Source organism: Fukomys damarensis, unplaced genomic scaffold (genome assembly GCF_012274545.1).
Source record: "Fukomys damarensis isolate Sample0158 unplaced genomic scaffold, DMR_v1.0_HiC HiC_scaffold_30, whole genome shotgun sequence".
Taxonomy (NCBI): Eukaryota; Metazoa; Chordata; class Mammalia; order Rodentia; family Bathyergidae; genus Fukomys; species Fukomys damarensis.
The window spans coordinates 47,810,916-47,832,277 of NW_022900942.1; the positions used below are offsets into that span (position 1 = coordinate 47,810,916).

A 21,362-nucleotide genomic window follows, 5' to 3' on the forward strand; every position below is an offset into this window, starting at 1 on the left:
GTGTGAAAAACTATAATAGTACATAAGATCCTAATGATATAACTGACAATGTGAAATGGAAGAAAAGGGCTAAAGGTGTAGGGAAAGTGGGAAGGGGAAGGGAAAGGTAATAAGGGAAAAGACAAAAATATGAGAAAATGAAAAAATGGAAATAAAGTGTTTGTAAATGGGGAGGGTAGGTGAGGGTGAAGGGAGGGCAGGGACAAGAGGAAAAAATGAAAACCACTATCTATCATGTAAAGGTACAAGATCCCAATGATGAATGTAACTGTACTGTATACCTAAAACATACCAATAAACTCAATGAGAGAGACAGGAAAAAAACAAAAAAACAAAAAACCACAGTGCTTAAGAGCACGTATTTTGTTGTGGAGACTAAAATCAAATTCCACTTAGGTCTCTTATAACTTCAAACAAATTATTTACTCTAAGACTGAATTTCCTCATCAGTAAACTGGGCACACCACTATTACTTTGCTCAACTGTTCAAATATGAATAATAAAGTGTATAGGGCCTAATAAACAATTAGCACTTAAAATGGTATCATTACTTTTTAAACATCTACAATTAGTTATATGGGATGGACATGGCATCTTGAATGACTTGGAACTTGTCTTAAATCTCCTTCTGAAGGATCACACATCACAAAAGTTATTCAATGATAGTTACTTCTACTTATTCTTTTTTTTTTTGCTACCAGGGATCAAACTTGGGTCCTTGAGCTTGGAAGGCAAGTGGCAGAAACACTGAGCTAAATCCTTGGCACTCTACTTAATTACTCTTAACAGTGAGATAGTGTCATCTTATCTGATTTCCTTCAGGAAACATTCCCCTGGAGACCCTACAAGGTAGTAAACATTCCTGGCAGACAAGATGATATGAACACAGCCAGCTATTCCACCAACAGAGCAGTGCATGCCCTAAAACAAAGAGGGCTTTATCATGTAAAGGCACAAGATCCCAATGGTGAACGTAACTGACTGTATACTTAAATAGTACCAATAAACTCAATAAAAAAACAAAACAAAACAAAAAAATTAAAGGGGGCTTTTGGGAATTCAAAAAAAGAGGTGAAAAAGTCACACTCTAGTGGCTGTTGCACTGTCCTTTCACCTTGGGGAAATGGTCTGCAAAGCACATGCTGATCAGGTTTGCCTAGCTTTGTGTGAGGATAATTTGATGCTTATTTGTATTTCTCACTTAACATTTCATTGTAAATGTACTTTGGAAGGCAGGCTGGATCAGAAAAAGTAAAAAGGAAAAAGCCCATTGGGAGGTAGTTTCTCCTGAGAATCACTCTGGGAGATACAGCTCAGTCTCTGAACCAAGGCCTTTCTATGGCCTAGTATTCAAATACCTCTCTAAATCCAGAAAGTATTCAAAGTAGATTATGAGTCCTCTTACTTACCCTTGTTATTTTCCTCTTAGTTGTTGTGTTTTTTTGTTTTGTTTTTTGGAGTCAGTGTCTACCTTTGTAGTTCAGGCTGGCCCTGAACTCACTATATAGCCCAGGCTGGTCTCAAACTTGCAATGATCCTCCTGCCTCAGCCTCCCAAGTGCTGGGATTACAGTCGTGTGCTACCACACCTGGCAATTTTCCAGGTAAAGTTTTTTATTTATTTATTTTTTTAGTTTTTTTGAGACAGGGTCTCACTATGTAGTTGAGACTGACCTGGAACTCACTATGCAGCCCAGGCTGGTCTCAAACTCATAGCGATCCTCCTGCCTCAGCCTCCCAAGTGCTGGGATTACAGGCATGCGCCACCACGCCCAGCCTTTCAGGTAAAGATTTTGAAGTATAAAAATTCTGGTAATACAAAGGTAGTAAATGGCACAGACAAACATGGACTTTGGCACTACCACGATATTAACAAAAAATTAATCTTAGAGACAATCTGAAAAGGAATAAAGGGAGAAAAAGAGAAGGTCCAATATATACATACAAATAGGGGCAGAATAGCAGATTGGTGGGAATGGTGAAACAGCAGTATTTGAGGAATGTCTCAGCACTGAAGAATATGAATGCTCAAATCAGAAGTCTATTACTGTGCACTCAGTATGTTGATAAGTACATTAAATATACATACCGACAGACAAATACAACTGCCCAGGGCCACTGCTAAAGGAATAAAATTAGAATAACAGCTTTTTTGGTTGCAACTATCAGCAAAGGAGGGAAAAATTTTAAAGGATAATAAAACTAGACTTCCTAGGTCAAACTTATGAAACTCTTGCTCAATCTAACTTTGCACTAGTTTTGTATCTTTGAGTTGCTGTACTGGTTAAAGAGAACCTCTGACCATGCTGAGTAGTCTCAAGTTTACAACCACAAAACATAAATCGGCTCCAGTATTCCCCAGCAGTACTAACTTCCTAATTAATTTCTTCAAACTGTTCCACATCTACCATAGACTTCCAACCTCTCCCACTATCCTTGTTAGAAATTTTGTTTCTAATTTCACCAAAAAAGAATCACCAGTGTCATCAAAACATACAATCCTGTACATATCTGGGGGATCACAAATATAGTGGTTTTTTTTCCTGCTACTATGCCTGAATTATCCTTGTTCTTATCTAATGCCAACTACATCCATTCTCACCTACTCACATTCGAGTCTCTTGGTATAAAACTTCTTCCCTTTCAAATTTTTCCTGTTGGATGGTTATTATCAACATACAAAAACACTGTACTATATGCTATGTTTTTTTATGCTATCTTAAAACAAAGGAAAAGATATACACATGGTATGAGGAAATGTACAATCTGTTTTGTCCTCTTATGTCAGTTACATTTTTTGTAGGAACTAGCATTTTTATCTAAATTTTTAAATGAGGTAATTTTGCTTTTAATACCACTTATAATCTTACTTTTATTGCAGTAAAAAACAAACAAACAAAAAAACATTCTCTCTACCTTTTCAACAGATTTTTAAGTGCACTGCCACCTACAGGCACAACGCTGTACAGCCGATCTCTAGGACTTACAACCTCATACAACTAAAACTTTGTCTGCTGATGAGCAACTTCTCATTGTTCCCTGCCCCAAACACCTGGAAACTAACATTCTTTTCTCTGTTTCTATTAAACAGATTATTTCAGATACCTCACATAATCCATTTATAATCTCTTAAATGGCTGCAGGATATATATAGTGATACCCTCTTTTCATTCCCAATAGTTGCTCTCTTTTTCTTTTGGAGACGGGGTCTCACACTAGGTAGTTCAGGCTAGTCTTGAGCTCACTAGCCCAGGCTGGCCTCCAACTGGCTGTGACCCTCTTGCCTCAACCTCCCAAGTGCTCGCATGACAGTGTGTGCCACCATGTCTGGCTGATATTTGCTCTTTAGGAAAACATTTCTCAATTTTCTCAGCTCTTTTCACTCAAAGAACTTTCAGCTTTCTGAGCCTTTATATTTTATGTTTTCATTTTATCTTATTTTCTGTAATATCTGTATTTTATTTTCTGCTCCTTGTATATGTTATCTTTTCAGATCTGGACATGAAATGGCCACCTTTTCTATTCCTTATATATTTTTTTCAATAAATCAAATTTTGGCCTTGCTGTTTTTCTACCATGTATTTTACTTACTATTTATGCAGTTTTCAAAAGACTTTTTTTGTTGTTTATTTTATTTTATTTATTTATGTACTGGAGGCAGGTTTTCACTCTACAGTTTAGGCCAGCTTACGTAGCTCAGGCTGACCTTGAACTGGCAATGTTCCAACCTCAGCTTCTTGAGTGCTGAGACTGCAGGCATGCATCGCCACACCTGGCTTTCAGTCTTTTCCTTTTCCTTTATTGTTCTGAGTTCAATTTTGCTGGTTTTTTAAATCTAATTTCTTAAAATCGACCTCCCCCACCCCATCTCAGGGGATTAAGCACATGGCCTTGTTGCACTGAATTACATCCCCACCCTTAATTTTATTTGAGACTGCGTCTGATAAAATTGCTAAATTGCCTGGGTTGTGCTCAATTGCAATTCTCCTGCCTCAACTTCCCAGAGTGCTGAGATTACAGGCATGTGTCCACCATGCTTTGCTGGTTCATTGGTTTTCTATCTTTTGTTTTTTTAATTGTATATATTTTGGGCCATATAATTTCAGCTAAGCATAAATCTAACCATACCCCCCCATAAATTTAAATATGCAGTATTCACATTATAAAGAAAAAGTATTTTTTTCAATGTACTTAAGTACTGGCTAATAAGAGTTACAAAAAGAGAAAACAGACAAATGGGATATATGATGGACCTCTCCAATGAAGATGTAACACTGTGGGTCAGATTTCATACTTTTATTGCCATGAGCACAGATTTATCTGACTTCAAGGATACTGGTTGGTGCAACCACTGTGGAAATCAATATGGAGATACCTCAATAAACTAGGATCAGAGGTCCCACTTGACTCAGCTACTTCCTTGCTATCTTCCCAAAAGAATGAAAAGAATCATACCAGTTATATATGTGCAGCCATGCTTATAGTGGCACAGTTCATAGTTAAAATTTGGAAACCCCAAATTGCTCATCAACTGGGGACTGGATAAAGAAGATGTGGTTTTAAATTTTTATTTATTTATTTACGGTACTGGGGATCGAACTCCGGACCTTGCACTTACAAGGGAAACAGCAGAATCACTGAGCTAATCCCTGGCCCCTGTTTTTTTTTTTTTTTTTTAATTAAAATGGAGTACTGCAATCAGCTGTGAAGAGTGAGAAACCAGAGATATTTATAGATAAATGGATATACACCGAGGCCACACTCTTAAGTGAAATATATAGGACACAAATGTGTAAATACTGAATAGTTTCTCTGGTGTGAGAAACTGAAAGTGTAAATAAGGGCTAAAAGATATTATAGATAATGTGAAAAAGGAAGAAAAGGGGCAAGGTGGAAGAGGAACTAGGGAAGACAGGGAAAAGGAAAAAATATGAGATAAGAAATAAATGAAAACAAAGCCTTTGCAAATAGGGAGGGTTTAAGGGGTTTAAGGGAGGGCAGAGGAATGGGGAAAAAATAAGAACCAAGGTATATCATGTAAAGGTAACAAATTCCCAGCGATGCATGCCATCGTATTGTGTACCTAAAATGTACCAATAAACTTAATGAATTAAAAAAATAAAACGACTATTTCACTGTTTCAAGTTACATACAACTTGAATCTTTTTCTAAAAAGTTGAATGCATGAATATTTTGGTAGTAATGAAGTTTAACATGCCCCACTAATCCATTAATATAAAGAAATATTCAGCTGGAGATTTAGCTCCGTGGTGCCACCGCCTGCCTTGCAAGCACAATGTCCTGAGATTGATGCCCAGTACCAGAAAACAACAAAAACAACAATATAAAGAACTATTTCCAATGCCTGAAATAATAATTATTAGACCATTAATGTCTTGAGATATTTAACAGCATTTAATTATGCTTTAAAGGCAGTAAACAGTAAGTGATGTATCATCCACTTTTAAGGAACCACCAGCACTAATGTGCAATTTACTGGCAATTCATTCAACCCATACTTTTCATTCAATTACTAGTAGGAGCACACAAGGTACTTACCCTTCTAACCTGACATCTGGTAAACTTCTGTTGAGTGCAATCATCTCACTTGCCATTAAATTGAACTGATTGATTTTAAACATCTCTTTCATTTTCTCTTGATCCTCTTTAGGAATGACGACTGGTTTCCCCATTTCTCCAGGACCTTCATGAGGCTTTTGTACTGGCTCTAGAACTAAAAATAAGGAGAAAACTTAACTAACAATCTCACAGCAATTGATTCACATCTTTTCAACAAGAGCCACTTCTAGGCCTGCCCTCCCCCAGTCTAAAACCTCCAAGGGGCTGCACACTGTCCTCTATTTTCACATTTATAATCCAACTCAAGACTTCCCCATCATGTCCTAGTCATCTGAATTACTGCATAGCTTTGACCTCCCATCTCAAATATCACATTAACCTTCCTGAAACACAACCTTTATTGTCATAAACCTAACATAGAATTTAACCTAATTTTCCAAATCTATCACCTGCTAAGTGCTCCTCTATCACCCATCAAGTATTTCATCATTCAGTCCAATGGCCACTCACGTTCCTCCAAATGTGCCTCACGTTCTCTTGCTTTTATTTCTTTGTTCACACATTTCCTCTTCCTGACATCCCCTTCCCATTCCTATCATTCCCATATAAAACCCCAATTTATCTTTAAACCCAACTAAATTGGCTTTTATTGCCTGCAGCTTTTCTGAATCTTTCTATAGTAATCATTTGCTATTCTTGGCTACCACATGTTACCTAGGACTCTTATGTTTCTAATTAATTCCTATGGCTTAATGATTGCTACACCTGTTACACAACCTTCCCACACTAGAATACAATGTCTTTTCGGTTGGGGTTTGATTCATTCTTCTTCGGAGTCTAACATAGTGCAAGGCAGGTGGCAGAACCACTGAGCTCAATCCCTGGCCCTAACATAGTGCTTTATAGGAGCTCTGTAATTATATGCTGAATTAATATGTCAGTAAACCTACCACTGAAAATAAGTCAAGATGAAAATCCTACACTTGACAATAGTAGACATTTTACAAGGTTTACAAAGGTAGAACAGTATGAATGATAATTCTAAACAAAAGTAATGTTATATTGTGATATACAGTGGACCCTTGTCTTACTAATTTCAGTTTCCGAGGGCTGGTTCTAACTCAACTTGGTCAACTGAAAGCTCAGGCTCCTTTACACAGCCTTCAAAGTCTCTCTCCTATATACAGGTAAATCTCAGTGTCCTTATAAAGACACTGGCCCAGGTTAAGGTTTCTCAATTAACTCCACACAGGAAAGAATGTTGTAATGGTCCTTCCAGAAGTCTTTAAGGGTTAAATCTGTATTTGAGGCCATCTGGAAGCATAAGTGGCTGGTATTCAGGTCATAATTCAAGATGTTGATCATAAGTTAAAACTAAAATTCTAGTCATAACCCAAATTGTTCATGTCAGGCAGGTTGTAACTTGAGAGTCCACTGAGTGTGTATGTGTGTGTGTACACACACATTTTACATACAAAACTCAGAATAATATACACTTTCCAAACTCATTCCTTGTTATGTTTTCAAGATGTTAACAAGTGTGTGGGGGGGTAATCCAAGAAAAATCAGGTTCTTAGATATATTACACTTAGAAAATGCTGCATTACATAGAAGATGGATAGAAAATTTGGTGAGGGCAAGAATAGAATGAAAATATGTTTTGTACATTACTTGTTTAAAGCTGAAAGTTAATTCCCCTATAGAGTTTTTTAGGCATCCTCAAAATGTCTCTAAGAATAATGACATCAAAGAAGTACAAAAGCCATCTCTTCAGTCAGCCTTCATCTGTCCAAGAAGGGGACTATTTGACAAAGCAATTCTGCAGGATGATGTCTGAGATAGTGTGGTACAAAACAGCCTGCCCAGTACCAGAAATGTAGGATGTGTTATTCAACATGTTCTCAATAACAACTTCCAGAATATAAAAATCTATTTCACAGGCCTATTAGAAAAAAAGTGAGCCTGGAGTGGGGGTGCACACCTGTAATCTCAGCACTCAGGAAAGTGAGCAGAAGTACTGCTAAAGCTTGAAGTGAGTCTTGGCTACACAGTATGTTCAAGGCCAGTCTGGACTACACAGTATGATCCTATCTCAACCAAACCAAACCAAACCAGTGATACATAATAATTTTCCCCTGTTCTTAAAAGAGACATTCAAAAATTAATAATAAGAAATTTTTGAAATTATATAAAATTAAAGTAATACAGTTTTAAAAAACAAATCCTGTCTATTGTCTGCCAAGAAAGTAAGCTCTTTAAATGTAAGGTTGCTCAACAAGTATAATAAAAACTGTAACACAGGTAAAGAAGTATAATTTCCCATATAAACTTTTAGAGCTTTAAAAACAATACATCATAAAATGTAAGAATCACTTCTACTTATCTCTAAAACTAAAGAGCATCAACATATTTTGAGATTGGATTATCCAGGAATCAAAAGGACACAACAGAGGTAACAATGATCTTTATTGGATGGCACAAATAATATAAAGAATAGGTAGAAGACATCTAGTAGCCATAATTATAAACATCTTTCTGTTAATTTTGCCCTGTTTTAGTATAAGATGATGCTTTAAAGAAAATTTAAAATGGAAAACACCCCGCTCAGTTTTTAAACTAAAAGTACTATGTTATATACACACCAGCAATAACATGTTTTTGCTGATGATTAAAAAAAAGATCAAGGCTTTGAACCCAAATACCAGCTTAGAAGAAATATAGGAGACACAGGGACATGATAAAAACTAAAAGGCATACAAATCTAGGGAAGCTGGAAAAGAAAAAAAATCCATTTTCTTCTTTTTCAAAAACAGTAATAATAACAAGGGTTTGGGGACAAAGAAGGAGATATACATGTCAAAAGGACAACTCTTAAAGTCAAATTATGGGAGTTTAATTTTCTGTTCCCCTTTTTTGCTTCAAATTGCCATGGTAGGGACATAAAAGAAGACTTAAAATATTACTGTAAGTGCTACAAAGTATAAATTTGATTACTTACAGCATAAGAAACTATATGACCAGAAATGTAAAATTTTGGACCATGACATGTTGGCCTTGACATCTTAAAAAAATCAGGCAACACACATAATTCTACTACTGAAGTATTTTATAAATTTGCTAATCTGGTACAATAATCTAAACTTTAGTATAGTGTTATTACAATAAGATACTGGCATCACCATGCAGTACATCACTAAGATCACATACCATGATCAAATAAGATTCATCCAGGGATGTAGGGATAGTTTAACATACACAAAATCAGTAAATGCAAAACACCACATTAACAGAACCAAGGACAAAAACTACATGATCATCTCAATAGATGAAGAAAAAGCCTTTGAAAAACTCCAAAACTTACTCATGATTTTAAAAAAACTCGACAGAAAAATTGGAATAGGTTTTTGTCTCAATCTGGCAAAAGCCATCTATTACAAATCAATAGCTGACATGATACTAAATAGTTAAAAACTGAAAGCTTTTACTTTAAAATCAGGAATAAGGCAAATATGCCTGCTACCATCAATCCTATTCAATATAGTTTTGGAAACATTAGCCAGAGCAATTAGACAAGAGAAAGAAATCAAGGAATATGGACAGGAAGGAAGAAGTTAAATTATCTATTGATGATACTCTATGTAGAAGACCCCAAAAACTCCACGAACACTCCTAGAATTAATAACCAAATTTGGCAGTATTGCAGGATACACAGTCACTACTCAGAAATCAATAGCAAGGTGAGGGATTTAGCTCAGTAGCTCAGTGGTTCCGCCGTTTCGCTGTCTGCCTCACAAGCACAAGATTCTAGCTAGGTTTGATCTCCAGTACCAAAAAAAAAAAAATCAATAGCATTCCTGTACATGAATACAAACTCACTTTGAGAGAAATGAGGGAAACTCACCTTTTGCAATAGCATTAGGAAAAATGAAATACTTTGGTATTAATCTAACAAAGACGTGAAAGACCTATACATTGAAAACTAAAGTAATCTGGAAAATGAGATTGAAGAGGCTATCAGAAAACAGAAAGATATCCTTTGTTCTTGGATAGGCAGAACCAATATAGTGAAGGGCCGGGGATTTAGCTCAGCAGTTCGGTGGACTGCCTTGCAAGCGGACCCAAGTTCAATTCCCGGTACCAAAAAAAAGAACCAATATAGTGAAAACAGCCATACTTTGAAAACTGTTACACAGATTTAATACAACCCCAGTCAAAATACGAATAGCATACTTCATAGAAGTAGAAAAAATAATTCTAAAATTCATATGAAACCAGAAGGGACCTAGAATAGCAAGAGCAATTTGGGTAATTAAGTCAAGGCAGGGGGCATCACAATTCCCAATTTGAAGTTATACCACAAAGCTACTGTGATAAAAACAGCATGGTACTGGCAAAAAAAAAATGGACCAAGGATCACTGGAACAGAATAAAAGATGAGGAACAACTCCAAGCATACTCAACTACCTTATCTTTGACAAAGGGGCCAAATACCTTCACTGAAAGACAACCTTTTTAATAAATAGTGCTACATAGTTTTTTACATGGCAAAAATTAAAACTAAACCCTATCTTTCACCATATACTAAACCTAAATTGAAATGGATCAAAGGTCTAAATATAAAAATAGAAATACTTAATGTGCTGGAAGACAGAATAGCTAAAACTCCTGAATGACAGGTTTAGACAAAGAATTATGAACAAAAACTCAGTTGCATAGGAAATAGTGCAAAGAATCAATAACTGCGATCACATCAAATTAAAAAGCTTCTGGGCCAGGGATTTAGCTCAGTGGTTCTGTCACCTGCCTCGCAAGCGCAAGGACCCGAGTTCGATCCCTGGTACCAAAAAAATTTAAAAAAAAAATAATTAAAAAGCTTCTGTATGGGCCAGGGATGTAGCTCAGTGATGCCAGTGGCACTGCACCTGTCTGACAAGCACAAAGTCCTGAGTTTGATCCCTGGTAAGGGGGAGAGGTTTCTGCACAGAGACAACTTACAAAATGAGAAAAAACTTTTCACCAGCTATCCCCAAGACATAGGACTAACAATTTGAATACATAAATAACTCAAAAAAAATTATAGAAACCCCCCCAATTTATTTTTTCATTGAGTTTATTGGTACATTTTAGGTATACAGTACAGTTACACTCATTATTGGGATCTTGTACCTTTACATGACAGGTCTTGGTTCTCATTTTTTTCCCCTTGTCCCTGCCCTCCCTTCACCCCCTCCTCCTTTCCTAATTTACAAAAATGTTTTTTCCATTTTTTTTCATTTTCTCATATTTTTTTCTTTTCCCTTATTAGCTTTCCCATATCCTTCCCATTCTCCCTACACCTTTAGCCCCTTTCTTCCTATTTCACATTGTCAGTTATCTCATTAGGATTTTATGTACTATTATAGTTTATTCACACCAGAGAAACTATTCAATATTTACACATGTGACTTACTTACTTCACTTAGGAGTATATCTCAAAATGTATCCATTCTCCTATGAATGAATCTAATTTCTCATTATTTATGGCTGAGTAGTATTCCATTTTATAGAAAAACCACATCTTCTTTATCCAGTTTCCAACTGATGGGCAAATGGGCTGTTTCCAAGTTTTAGCTATTATAAACTGTGCCACTATAAACATAGGTGTGCATATATCCCTGTGGAATGATTCTTTTAATTCTTTTGGAAAGATACCCAGCAGAGGGGTGGCTCGGTCAAATGGAACCTGCAGTCCCAGTTCTTTGAGGTATCTCCATATTGATTTCCATAATGGTTGCACCAGTCTGCACTCCCACCAACAATGGAGAAGGGTTCCTTTCTCCCTACAACCCTGTCAACACTTGTTATTGTGTGATAACAATAACTTGTTATTGTCTTGATAGCAGCCATTCTTTGTAGGTTGAGGTGGAATCTCAGTGTTGTTTTAATCTGCATCTCTCGAATGACCAGTGATGTGGAACATTTTTTCATATATTTACTTGCTGCTTTTACTTCTTTGTCTGAGAAATGTCTGTTCATTTCAGATGCCCATTTTTGAATTGGGTCTTTATATTTGGGGAGGGGCTGATTGTTTTGAGTTTTTTATATATTCTAGATAAGAGCCCTTTGGCTGAGGAGCAGCTGGTAAAAATTTTTTCCCCACATTGTAGGTTGTCTTTTAGTTCTATTGGTTTCTTTTGCAGTGCAGAAGCTTTTTTAATAAGATGAGATTCCAGTTGTTGATTCTTTCTGCTAGTTCCCATGCTACTGAGGAACTCCCCCCAATTTAAAGACCCAATCCAAAAATGGGCATCTGAAATGAACAGACATTTCCCAGGTGAAGACGTACAGATAGCAAATAAATATATGAAAAACTGCTCAACATCACTGGTCATTCAAGAAATGCAAATTAAAACAACATTGAGATTCCATCTCCAGAAAGAATGACTATCATCAAAAAATCCACCAGATGCGGCAAGGATTTAGCTCAGTGATTCTGCCACCTGCCTTGCAAGCACAAGGTCCTGAATTCAATCCCTGGTACTGGAAAAAAACAAACAAACAAAAAAAAAAACAAGCAATTACAAATTCTGGCAAGGCTGTGGGGAAAAAGGAACTCATCTCCCTTGCTGGTGGAAGTATAAACTGGTACAACCTCTGTGGAAGTCAGTAAGGAGATCCCCAGAAAAACCAGAACTAGAGATTCCACTTGACCCAGCTACTCCCCTTTGAGGCATCTTTCTGAGAGTTAAAAAGCATAATACCACAGTGAAATATTCATACCTGTGTTTCCAGCAGCACAATTTATACTAGCTAAATCTTGAAAACAGCCCTTATGTTCATCAAAAGATGAATGGATATAGAAAATGTGGTATTTCTACACAATGGATTACTACTTTGCCATAAAGGATAAACTTGAATCATTTATAGAAAATGGATGTACCTCACGACCATAATCTTTAGTGAAACAAATTGAAAACTAAGCTTAAATCACATTGTTTCTCTTGTGCAGAGAAATTCAAAGGATAAATGAGAGGCATAATGGAGGATAGATATTAAGAAGCAGGAAAAGCATGTTCATATGGGAAGGGGAACAAAGGAAGAGGGAAGGCAAGGAAGGGAAAAGAAAAAAAGGAAACAAAGCTTGTGTGAATGCGGAGGGGGAAAAGGGCTGAGGGAAGAAAGGGAAATGGGAAAAAAGAATTGAAATGTGTTACGTACAAGTACAGATTCCCTATAATGAATGTGATCAATATGCATGACAAATAGGTAAATATGAATAAATAATATTTTTAAAATGTAAGAATAAATATGTAAAAAAAGAATAAAGTGAAAAAAAATAATAATCAGGGCCAAGGATGCAGCTCAGTGGCACAGCATTTACCTGGCAAGCACAAGGTCCTGAGCTTGAGCCCCAGTACCCGGGGGAAAAAAAGTAAACAAAATAAAGAATCAAATCAACCTTGACAAGAGAGTGACAAAGGAGGACTGGGGATTTTGGTCAGTGGAGCCACCACCTGCCTCACAAGTGCAAGGTCCCAAGTTTGATTCCCACACCAAAAAAAAAAAAAAAGTGACAAAGGTGTATGCTATGATTTCAATAGGTGTCCCGAAAAGCCCATGTGCTAAAGGCTTGGTCCCTAGTCCATAGAGCAATTGGGAGGTGGTAGAAACTTTACAAAGTAGGGCCTAACTAGAATCTTTTTGTTCATATAGGAGCATGCCTTTAAAAGGATACTGGGCCCCTTGGCCCCTACTCTGCTCTTTTTCTTCTCAGGTGCCATGAGGCAAGTAGCTTCCTCCACCATGTATTCCCATCATGATGTACTGCCCTGCACAGGCCCAAAAGCAACAGATGATTCAGATATTTTTCACAGTGGTGGAAAGCTAACACAGTACTGTTTCCCAGGATTATAGAAGAACAAAAAATTCTATTACATATTTTAGTGAGGCTTCATTTGCATGACAATGTAGAGAAGCACCATGTTTTGCGAACTTCATTACCAAGAAAACTACAGATTGACTCTGAAAGCCTGAAAGTAAAACTAACACAAACTACAAAATATACTTTTGAATGTATTGTAATCAATCATTCAAATTTCTAATATGTGTTTTTCCCATGGAAGTAGAAAGTATGATGCAGCTAAAACTCCCTTTCAGGGGTAAAAAATACTAACGGAGTCAAAAATTGTTTCCTCCAAATTATGTTTTTTTAATCTTAATACACAGACCCTCTGATACACACATGGAATTGAACCTATGGCTTTCACATTGAGCTCTAACCCCAGTCCTTTTGTATTTTTTATTCTGAAACAGTTTCACAAATTCACCAAATTGCCGGCATGGGCTTGATCTTGTGATTCTTCTGCCTCAGCTTCCCAGAGTTCTGGGATTATAGGCATGTACCACCACACCCTGTTACAACTGTATTTATTGTCTTTACTTTTACTTCTCCACATTTTAACATCTCTGAAATTGGACTGTGGCTTACAGTAATCAAAGTGTTTTTGCTTTCATAATGGCATATAAAATAAGTACTCTTTGGCTGGGGATTTAGATCAGTGGTTCTGCTGCCTGCCTTGCAAGCACAAGGTCCTGCACAAAATAAATACATAAATAAAAATTTAAAAAGTACTATTATAAAGTATATGAGATATAATGAAATGCAACCTTTTATCTCATTTTTAAAGTATCAAAATATGATCTGTTAGGAAATTTACTGGTAACACTCTGCTACTTCATGAGATTGTTCCAATCTCATGTTCAATTTATAAAAGTGTAAGTGCCTAAGAAAAATTGAGTTTCTATAAGTCTAACTGGAATATTATTTAATCACTGGTATTTTTTTTCCCATACCTGTGCCCTCAAGGTTTCCTAATGTTTGAGAGTTGAAATAATTGTACCATAGAACATGAAATCTGAATAATTAATGATCTAAAAATCAAGTGTGGGCTGGGCATGGTGGGACCATGTCTGTAATCCCAAACACTCAGGAGGATCTCTCCAAGTTCAAGACCACCTTGGAATACAAAGTGAGTTCAAGGCCAGCCTGAACTACACAGTGAGACCCTGTTTCAAAAGCAAAAAACACAACCAAGTACTGGGGTAGCATGAAGGATCAATTTCTACATAAAACTTCATCGACCGAAGTAAAAAAAATACACAATATCTAAATCCATATATTGAATGAGCTAATTCTGGAAAGAACAGTAGTAAAAAAAAAAAAATCCCAGGCCATTACCCACACTAGCTTTACTATTTGCATTTTTGCAGTACTGGGAAATGAATCCAGGTCCTTCATGTTGAGCTATACACCTAGACCTTTAAAAAAATTTTTTTTTTAATTTTTTTTTTACATTTTCAGAAAGAGCCTTACTAAGCTGCTTAACTGCCCAGGCAGGGCTTTAACTTGCAATCTGTGTCAGCCTCCAAGAGTGCTGGGACTATAGGCATGGTTAACTAACCCTCTAGCAACAGAAAAATTTACTTAAATCTAGGACACCTTTATTATAAAGAAGAGATTTTGGTAAATTTCACCAAATTAGCACTGAGTTGAAGGTTCAGTAATAAGATCTTTACAATACTGAAACAATTACTCTCTAGTCATATCTGCTCCATTTTTTGTTTTTTGGCTTTCAGATAACATGCAAAATGAAGGTCCTGGAGGCTCTATTAGAGATGAATAGAACATGGAACATATACGCCAGTTTCACTTCCTACCATCAATCACCCCATCTTTACCCCCTCAACCACTTCAGCAAAAGATGTCTTCAGAGGCACAACAGCAATTTGTCCCTAGTGGAACTTGAAAAAGAAATGGCAGGGTTCTGACTGGACTTGGGAGCCCTCAACCACCACTGCACTGAAACTTCACATTAGGACAGATTTTTGAAATTGTTCTTATTAACATCAGCCAACCCTTTTCCCCAGCTTTTCTTTCTCCTCCTTTCTCTTCAACTTTGTAAGACTAAAGAAACATAGTCTTAAATTAGCTACTTCAAAGCTCCATAAAAAAACACTGCCTCTCCAGGAGGATCGCTGTGAGTTTGAGACCAGCCTGGGCTACATAGTGAGTTCCAGGTCAGTCTCAACTATGGAGTGAGATGCTGCCTCAAAAAGCCAAAAAGCAAACAAATAAACAAACAAACAAAAACACTGCTTCTCAAGACCATCTCTTCTTACTTACTCACTCACCTTCTGGCTCATGGCCCTTCCCTCTCACTCTTCCCTTCATCTCTCACTCTTCCATGAATGACTTCCTTCTCAGTGGGTCCCACCAAACAACACACACTCTCAAGTCATTGCAAAAGCCTTTTCCTTCATCATCGTTTTCTATCTCCAGTTTAACTCAATCCAGCTCTCCTCCAAATCACACTAACCTTACAAACTTTTCTTGAAGAACTATTCATTCACCTTTTCTGCAGAGGCAGTGATGCTATCTCACAGCTCCACATTGTTATTTTTCCTTTACATTGTACTTTTGTGCTTTATACAAAACATACTCCTTTTCTTTGAAGATTATGACATCAGTGGTTTTCAAAACTCTATTAACTTTAAGGTCCTCTTTAAGAATTTGTTTCTTATGGTTTTGATACCATACTGCTCGTCTGCTGACAATTTGCTCTTTCAAGCATTCCTTTTTTCCTTTGTATATTAAAACTTCTATACATACATACAAAGGCAACTTTGGCTCCATTCCTTTTTCTTATTTTCATCTAACTTTTGTATTACCTATTTTTCTTCATGCTAAAGCTTCCCAATAGTAAGTTACACATGTGTACTACTTTGCGGATACATCGAATCCCTGGGGCTCCACACTCACACCTGCCAGGGTCACTAGAAACCCCATTATGAAATTTGTCAGAAATATTTCATCTTTGTCTTATGTAAAATTTGTACAATTGTCACTGCAGACGTCTATGACCCAAAATCTTGTCAAAACTGCTCCTTTTCTAAGAACCCGATCTCTTATTAACCAGAAAGAGCTGAGGATCACTTGAAAACACTGATAAACCTATGGCACACATGCCACTGAGGGCTGTCTGGACCATGGCTATCTCTAAAAGGTTCTCCATCACTGCAAAACCTTTTTTATTTCTCTTTTATTCCCAAATATTTAGCAGCTCCCCAAATTATTAGACTGCATTATTATGTCATTTTACTGTAGGCCCTATGTACCTTTCCAAACTTTCATTAGTACCTTGGTTCAACTGGCTTCTTCTGTCTCATTTTCTTCTAGTCCAACAGCCATGACTATCAACATGTTCTACTGAAAACCCAGATCTTATTAGATGATTTAACTTCCCTATTTAAAATCCTTCAATGGGATACCACTGGTGAGAGGATTAAGTCTAAAATCCTCAGCATGCCATAAGGATTCTGTGGCATTCATGTTGTGGCCTCTGCCACCTCAAAAGCTTCATCTCATTCTCTGATCCATCAACTCTTCCTTGCTTATCTTACACAGGCTTCTTTCTTTAGCTTAACAGATCTTTATCTCCTTCACCAAATTTGGTAAGTGCCTGCTCTCCTGGATATTTTACTGAAGCTTATTTTGCTGCTGCACCTTCTCAGACACCCCAAGGCATTCTGCCTTTATGCTCTTATGCACATCTCTAGTGTGGTATTTATTATATTGATATTTTACAATTATTGTTTCTCATTAGACTGAGTTCTCAAAGGGAAGATCTCAAGAGATCTGTCTGTATTTGTGTGATTCGACTACATATCAATAACACTAAGTACATACGCTGCCTAGCACACATCAAAGCTTTAAAAACGCTCAGTCAGTGACTCTTAACATGCTCTATGTCTTATTCTTTCTCCTTTGTATTTAAGATATAACACCGTAAGTTCCCACTATACATGACAACGTATTAGGTAACAAGAAGTGAAAAATAATCCATTCTGTTTGGGGAAAAAAAGACTTGAGTTTATTCCTGGAGAATGGCAATACCTGTCCTTTGATTTTTAAAGGCAGACAGAAGGAATAGCTTTAACAATAGTCAAGGGTGCAGTGTTTTGTCATCTAATAAAGTTACTGAACAGCAGAGCCATAAAATAAATATCATGCAAATTAATAACTTTTAAATAAAAATGTGTTTTATTAAAACTTGTGGAGAAACTGCAAAATAAATAGGGGTTAGCTTAGGTATAACTAGCATCCAGTGCTAGCAAATGAACATAACTTAAGGAAATCTTCTAAGAAGAAATGAACAGAACTGGTTATACAAGTCCATCTATAAAAATTATCGTTAAGTTGACATAGTTACCATTACAAAAAAAATAATTTTCAGATTATACATTTGGGGGAACCAAGTACCATTTTCATTATAAAAGTGTAAAAAAAATTAAATGTGGCTATATACTCAAAGAAAAGTTCTGTTAAAAGTGTAAGTATTTGCACTGAATTCCCCCAAACAATGGAGGTGCTGTACAACCACATACTCTATATAACTAATCACTAAGAATTAAAAGCCTAGAACAAATGAATTACCAACTATCACAGTGCAGTTATTTTCATCCTGGCTAAAAAAAGAAGGGGGAGTAGGCGAAGCAGCATTTGTTTGTTGGTTTGAATTAACAGAGGTTAAAACAGAATATTCCAAAAATACCACTACTACCTACCTAGGTTCTTCACGTTTTGTTTTCCATAGCACTGCAATGATCTCACTACAGCCCAATTCTATAGACTGACCATAAGTCTTCCCTAAAAGTATTAAATGGGGCTATCTACATCATTAACAAAAAGGACTCTCCACATCACATTTACTATAAAGACTTCTTCCCCTCAGGAATGAGACAACCGGAAAAATCTCTTTTGATATGTGATAATATAATTTTAATGTTCCACCTAGCATTATGGCATTTTCCATATAATTTTGATAGTTCTAACTATGTATGAGAGTACCTTTATTACTTGGCAATATAATCTGTAGAAAATTGACTATATTTAACAAAAACTGAACTTAGCTATTCAATAATGATACTTTAATATTTTTAACTGTTAGAAGAACCCACTATAGAATTGTTGGAAATACAATCATATATAATACATACATATAATGCACATATACACACAGTACAGCCACTACACATGTCATCTATATTTAGATAATCTAAAAAACCAAAAATTTTATATTATTCAAATTAGTAAAAACTAGTGATATACTTATCAAAACAATTGTATTATGTTACTCACCATCCCCAGCAGGAAGTCCTCTCTCCTTTCTCTCATCACATTTGTTGCATTCACTGAAGTAAAGCAGCAGGAACATATCCAAGAGTACCCAAATCAAGGAGGTGGCCAGAACCACCTTGCAATATGCAAATTTTCTCATGGCACTTTTAAGTCAAATGCAAAATTTTAAAATACATATATATATATAAATATACAAAGATCATGAAAATTATCCCAATCCAGATTCATCAGAAATCACGTTCATACCCTACAAAGAGAAAAGGGAAAAATGAATGACTTAAAAATTCAGAACCTAGAAAATGAATTACATGGTTAATTTAATATTATAAACATTAAGAAATATGACAATTTCATTATTACAAAATTTCATGATTTATACATGTAACTCTTACAAAGCAATATCCAGGGAAAATGAGCAAAGAATGTAAACAAGCAATGCATAGAAAGGATATGCAAATAACCAATAAATGTGTAGAAATGTGCTCAATTCCCTATAATTAGACATATAAATTAAAGTAAGAGTGAGCTGCGATTTCACACCCATCAACATAGTAGTCTTAACTCTTTCTATTCAAATGCTATATTAAATTTTAAGGCAAACCAAACTACTAATTGCTATAGGAGTTTAAACAATCAGTGATCCCAGCCTAGTACATCTTCCAGAGTTCCCAGACCCAAAGAGTTGTCCCTGTAGCCTGTACTGCAGCAATTATCAGGCTAATTCTTGTCTCCTTTTGTCACTGAAACCCACCCTAAAAACTCCACGGTGACTATCAACCAGGAAACATGGAAGACAAAAAGTTATAAGATCTAAGGCCTAATCTTGTTTTGGACTTCGTTGATTTTTAGTTTCTATTTTCCACTCTCTCACTGCCTATTATTTTGTTATATCATAGGAAAATGACTGGAGAGACATCAGCAAATCTGGAAAGTCATTTGAAATACTATTACTAGACATGTTTCTGGCACACAAGGAGATAGTCTTGAGAAATCAGAGAAACTTCAGAGGTAGAGAATTATGCTCTTGAGTAGCTGACACTAAGAATCAAAGGCCTCTGTCATTGCTGATCAGGAGGAATACAAGCTATGTGCACTCCAAGAAGGCACCAAGCAGGAAACACACTTTGTACATGTGCCCCATGTGGAAAGCCATGTAAAAGCATATGCTTAGAAGGACTAAGCTGATACACAATGTAGCAGCTTCTTCTAGAGGCTACTTTATGTAACACGTTCTATTGTGGCCAGAGAGAGGTATTTACCTAAACAATTCAGAACAGACAAGTGGGTCTATCCATGGAAGAGATAATGGTAGTTCTTCACAAGGTTGCTGAGTACCAACCTGAATATCACCTGAAACAAATACTGTGTGATACCTGTAAAGTCCATCAACAGATGAATGGATAAAGAAAACCCAGTATTTATCCATAATGGAGTTCTACTCTGCCACAAAGATAGATAAACATAAATCATCTATAGGAAAATGGATGCATCTTGAGACCATAATGTTAAGTGAAATAAATCAGACACACAAGCTTAAATATCACATGCTTTCTCTCTAAGTAAAGAGCAAAATAAAAGACAGATAATAGGATGTAGGAAGACAGATCTTTTTCAAATGAGATGGGGATCAAGAGACGGAGAAGGGAGGGAATGAGAGAAAGGCCATGAAAGAAAATGTGTCATGTATATGTACCAACTCCTCCAAGGAATGTAATCATTACATAATTCAAACATGTATCAATAAAAAATTAAAACTGAAAAAAAATTACTTCTGTCTTTCATGAGATGTGTCATGTATATGTACCAACTCCTCCAAGGAATGTAATCATTACATAATTCAAACATGTATCAATAAAAAATTAAAACTGAAAAAAAATTACTTCTGTCTTTCTGGGAACTTTGATCTCTATTCTTGCCTATAGTCTTCCTTCCATCAGACCAAAATTCCCTGAATGCAAAGTGTGAACAAGGGTGCTGTCATATTCCTACCTCAAAATTGTGCTTCTTCAATGTGACAACTGATACTGTGTCCCGTGCAGTGTGTAGCTACTGACAGCTATGGTAACAGTGAAAGAATTACTGGGTACAACATCATGACACAATAGTTCTCACCACAGAAACTAGATAATAAATTCTGTGTTGAGCTATTTCACATAAAAGGCTACCTCTTCTGGACACTGCCAAAGCATCTAAGTGAGCACTGATGCAAAAGATTTCAATGTGGCATTATACTTTCTAAAATCTAATTTTTAGTAATAAATAATAAGCCCAGATTTGCCTGACAAATCTGCCTTTTCCTCTCCCTCAGGAAAAAGGAAAGCACATGTCAACACAAACACTCATATACAAATCTTTCAGGCAATTTAATCATAATCATCAAAATGTGGAAACAATACAAATATCTCTCACCTGGTAAATGGATAAACAAATTATGGTATAGGTTCAGCACCTCTTATCCAAAACGCTTGGGATCAAAACTGTTTAACCTATGCATTTTTCATATTTTTACAATAATTTGCATAGACTTTACAGGTGTAGCACCCCTTACCTGAAGTCAGAAAAGCTCTGAGATCTGATTTTTTTTTTTTTTTTTTTTTTTTTTTTTT

The 21,362-nt window shown here is 36.2% G+C and overlaps 1 protein-coding gene across 1 annotated transcript in view; it reads right to left on the minus strand.

Moving 5' to 3' along the window:
- Positions 1-21,362, minus strand: part of Galnt1 (polypeptide N-acetylgalactosaminyltransferase 1) — a 79,158-nt gene that overhangs the window by 49,704 nt on the left and 8,092 nt on the right. The window contains exons 2-3 of the mRNA XM_010638044.3: positions 18,757-19,003; positions 5,559-5,733 (exon numbers count right to left, since the gene is read on the minus strand). Of these exons, the coding sequence (XP_010636346.1) occupies positions 5,559-5,733; positions 18,757-18,895 (314 nt within the window). The 5' untranslated portion in view covers positions 18,896-19,003. The remainder of the gene's footprint in view (positions 1-5,558; positions 5,734-18,756; positions 19,004-21,362) is intronic.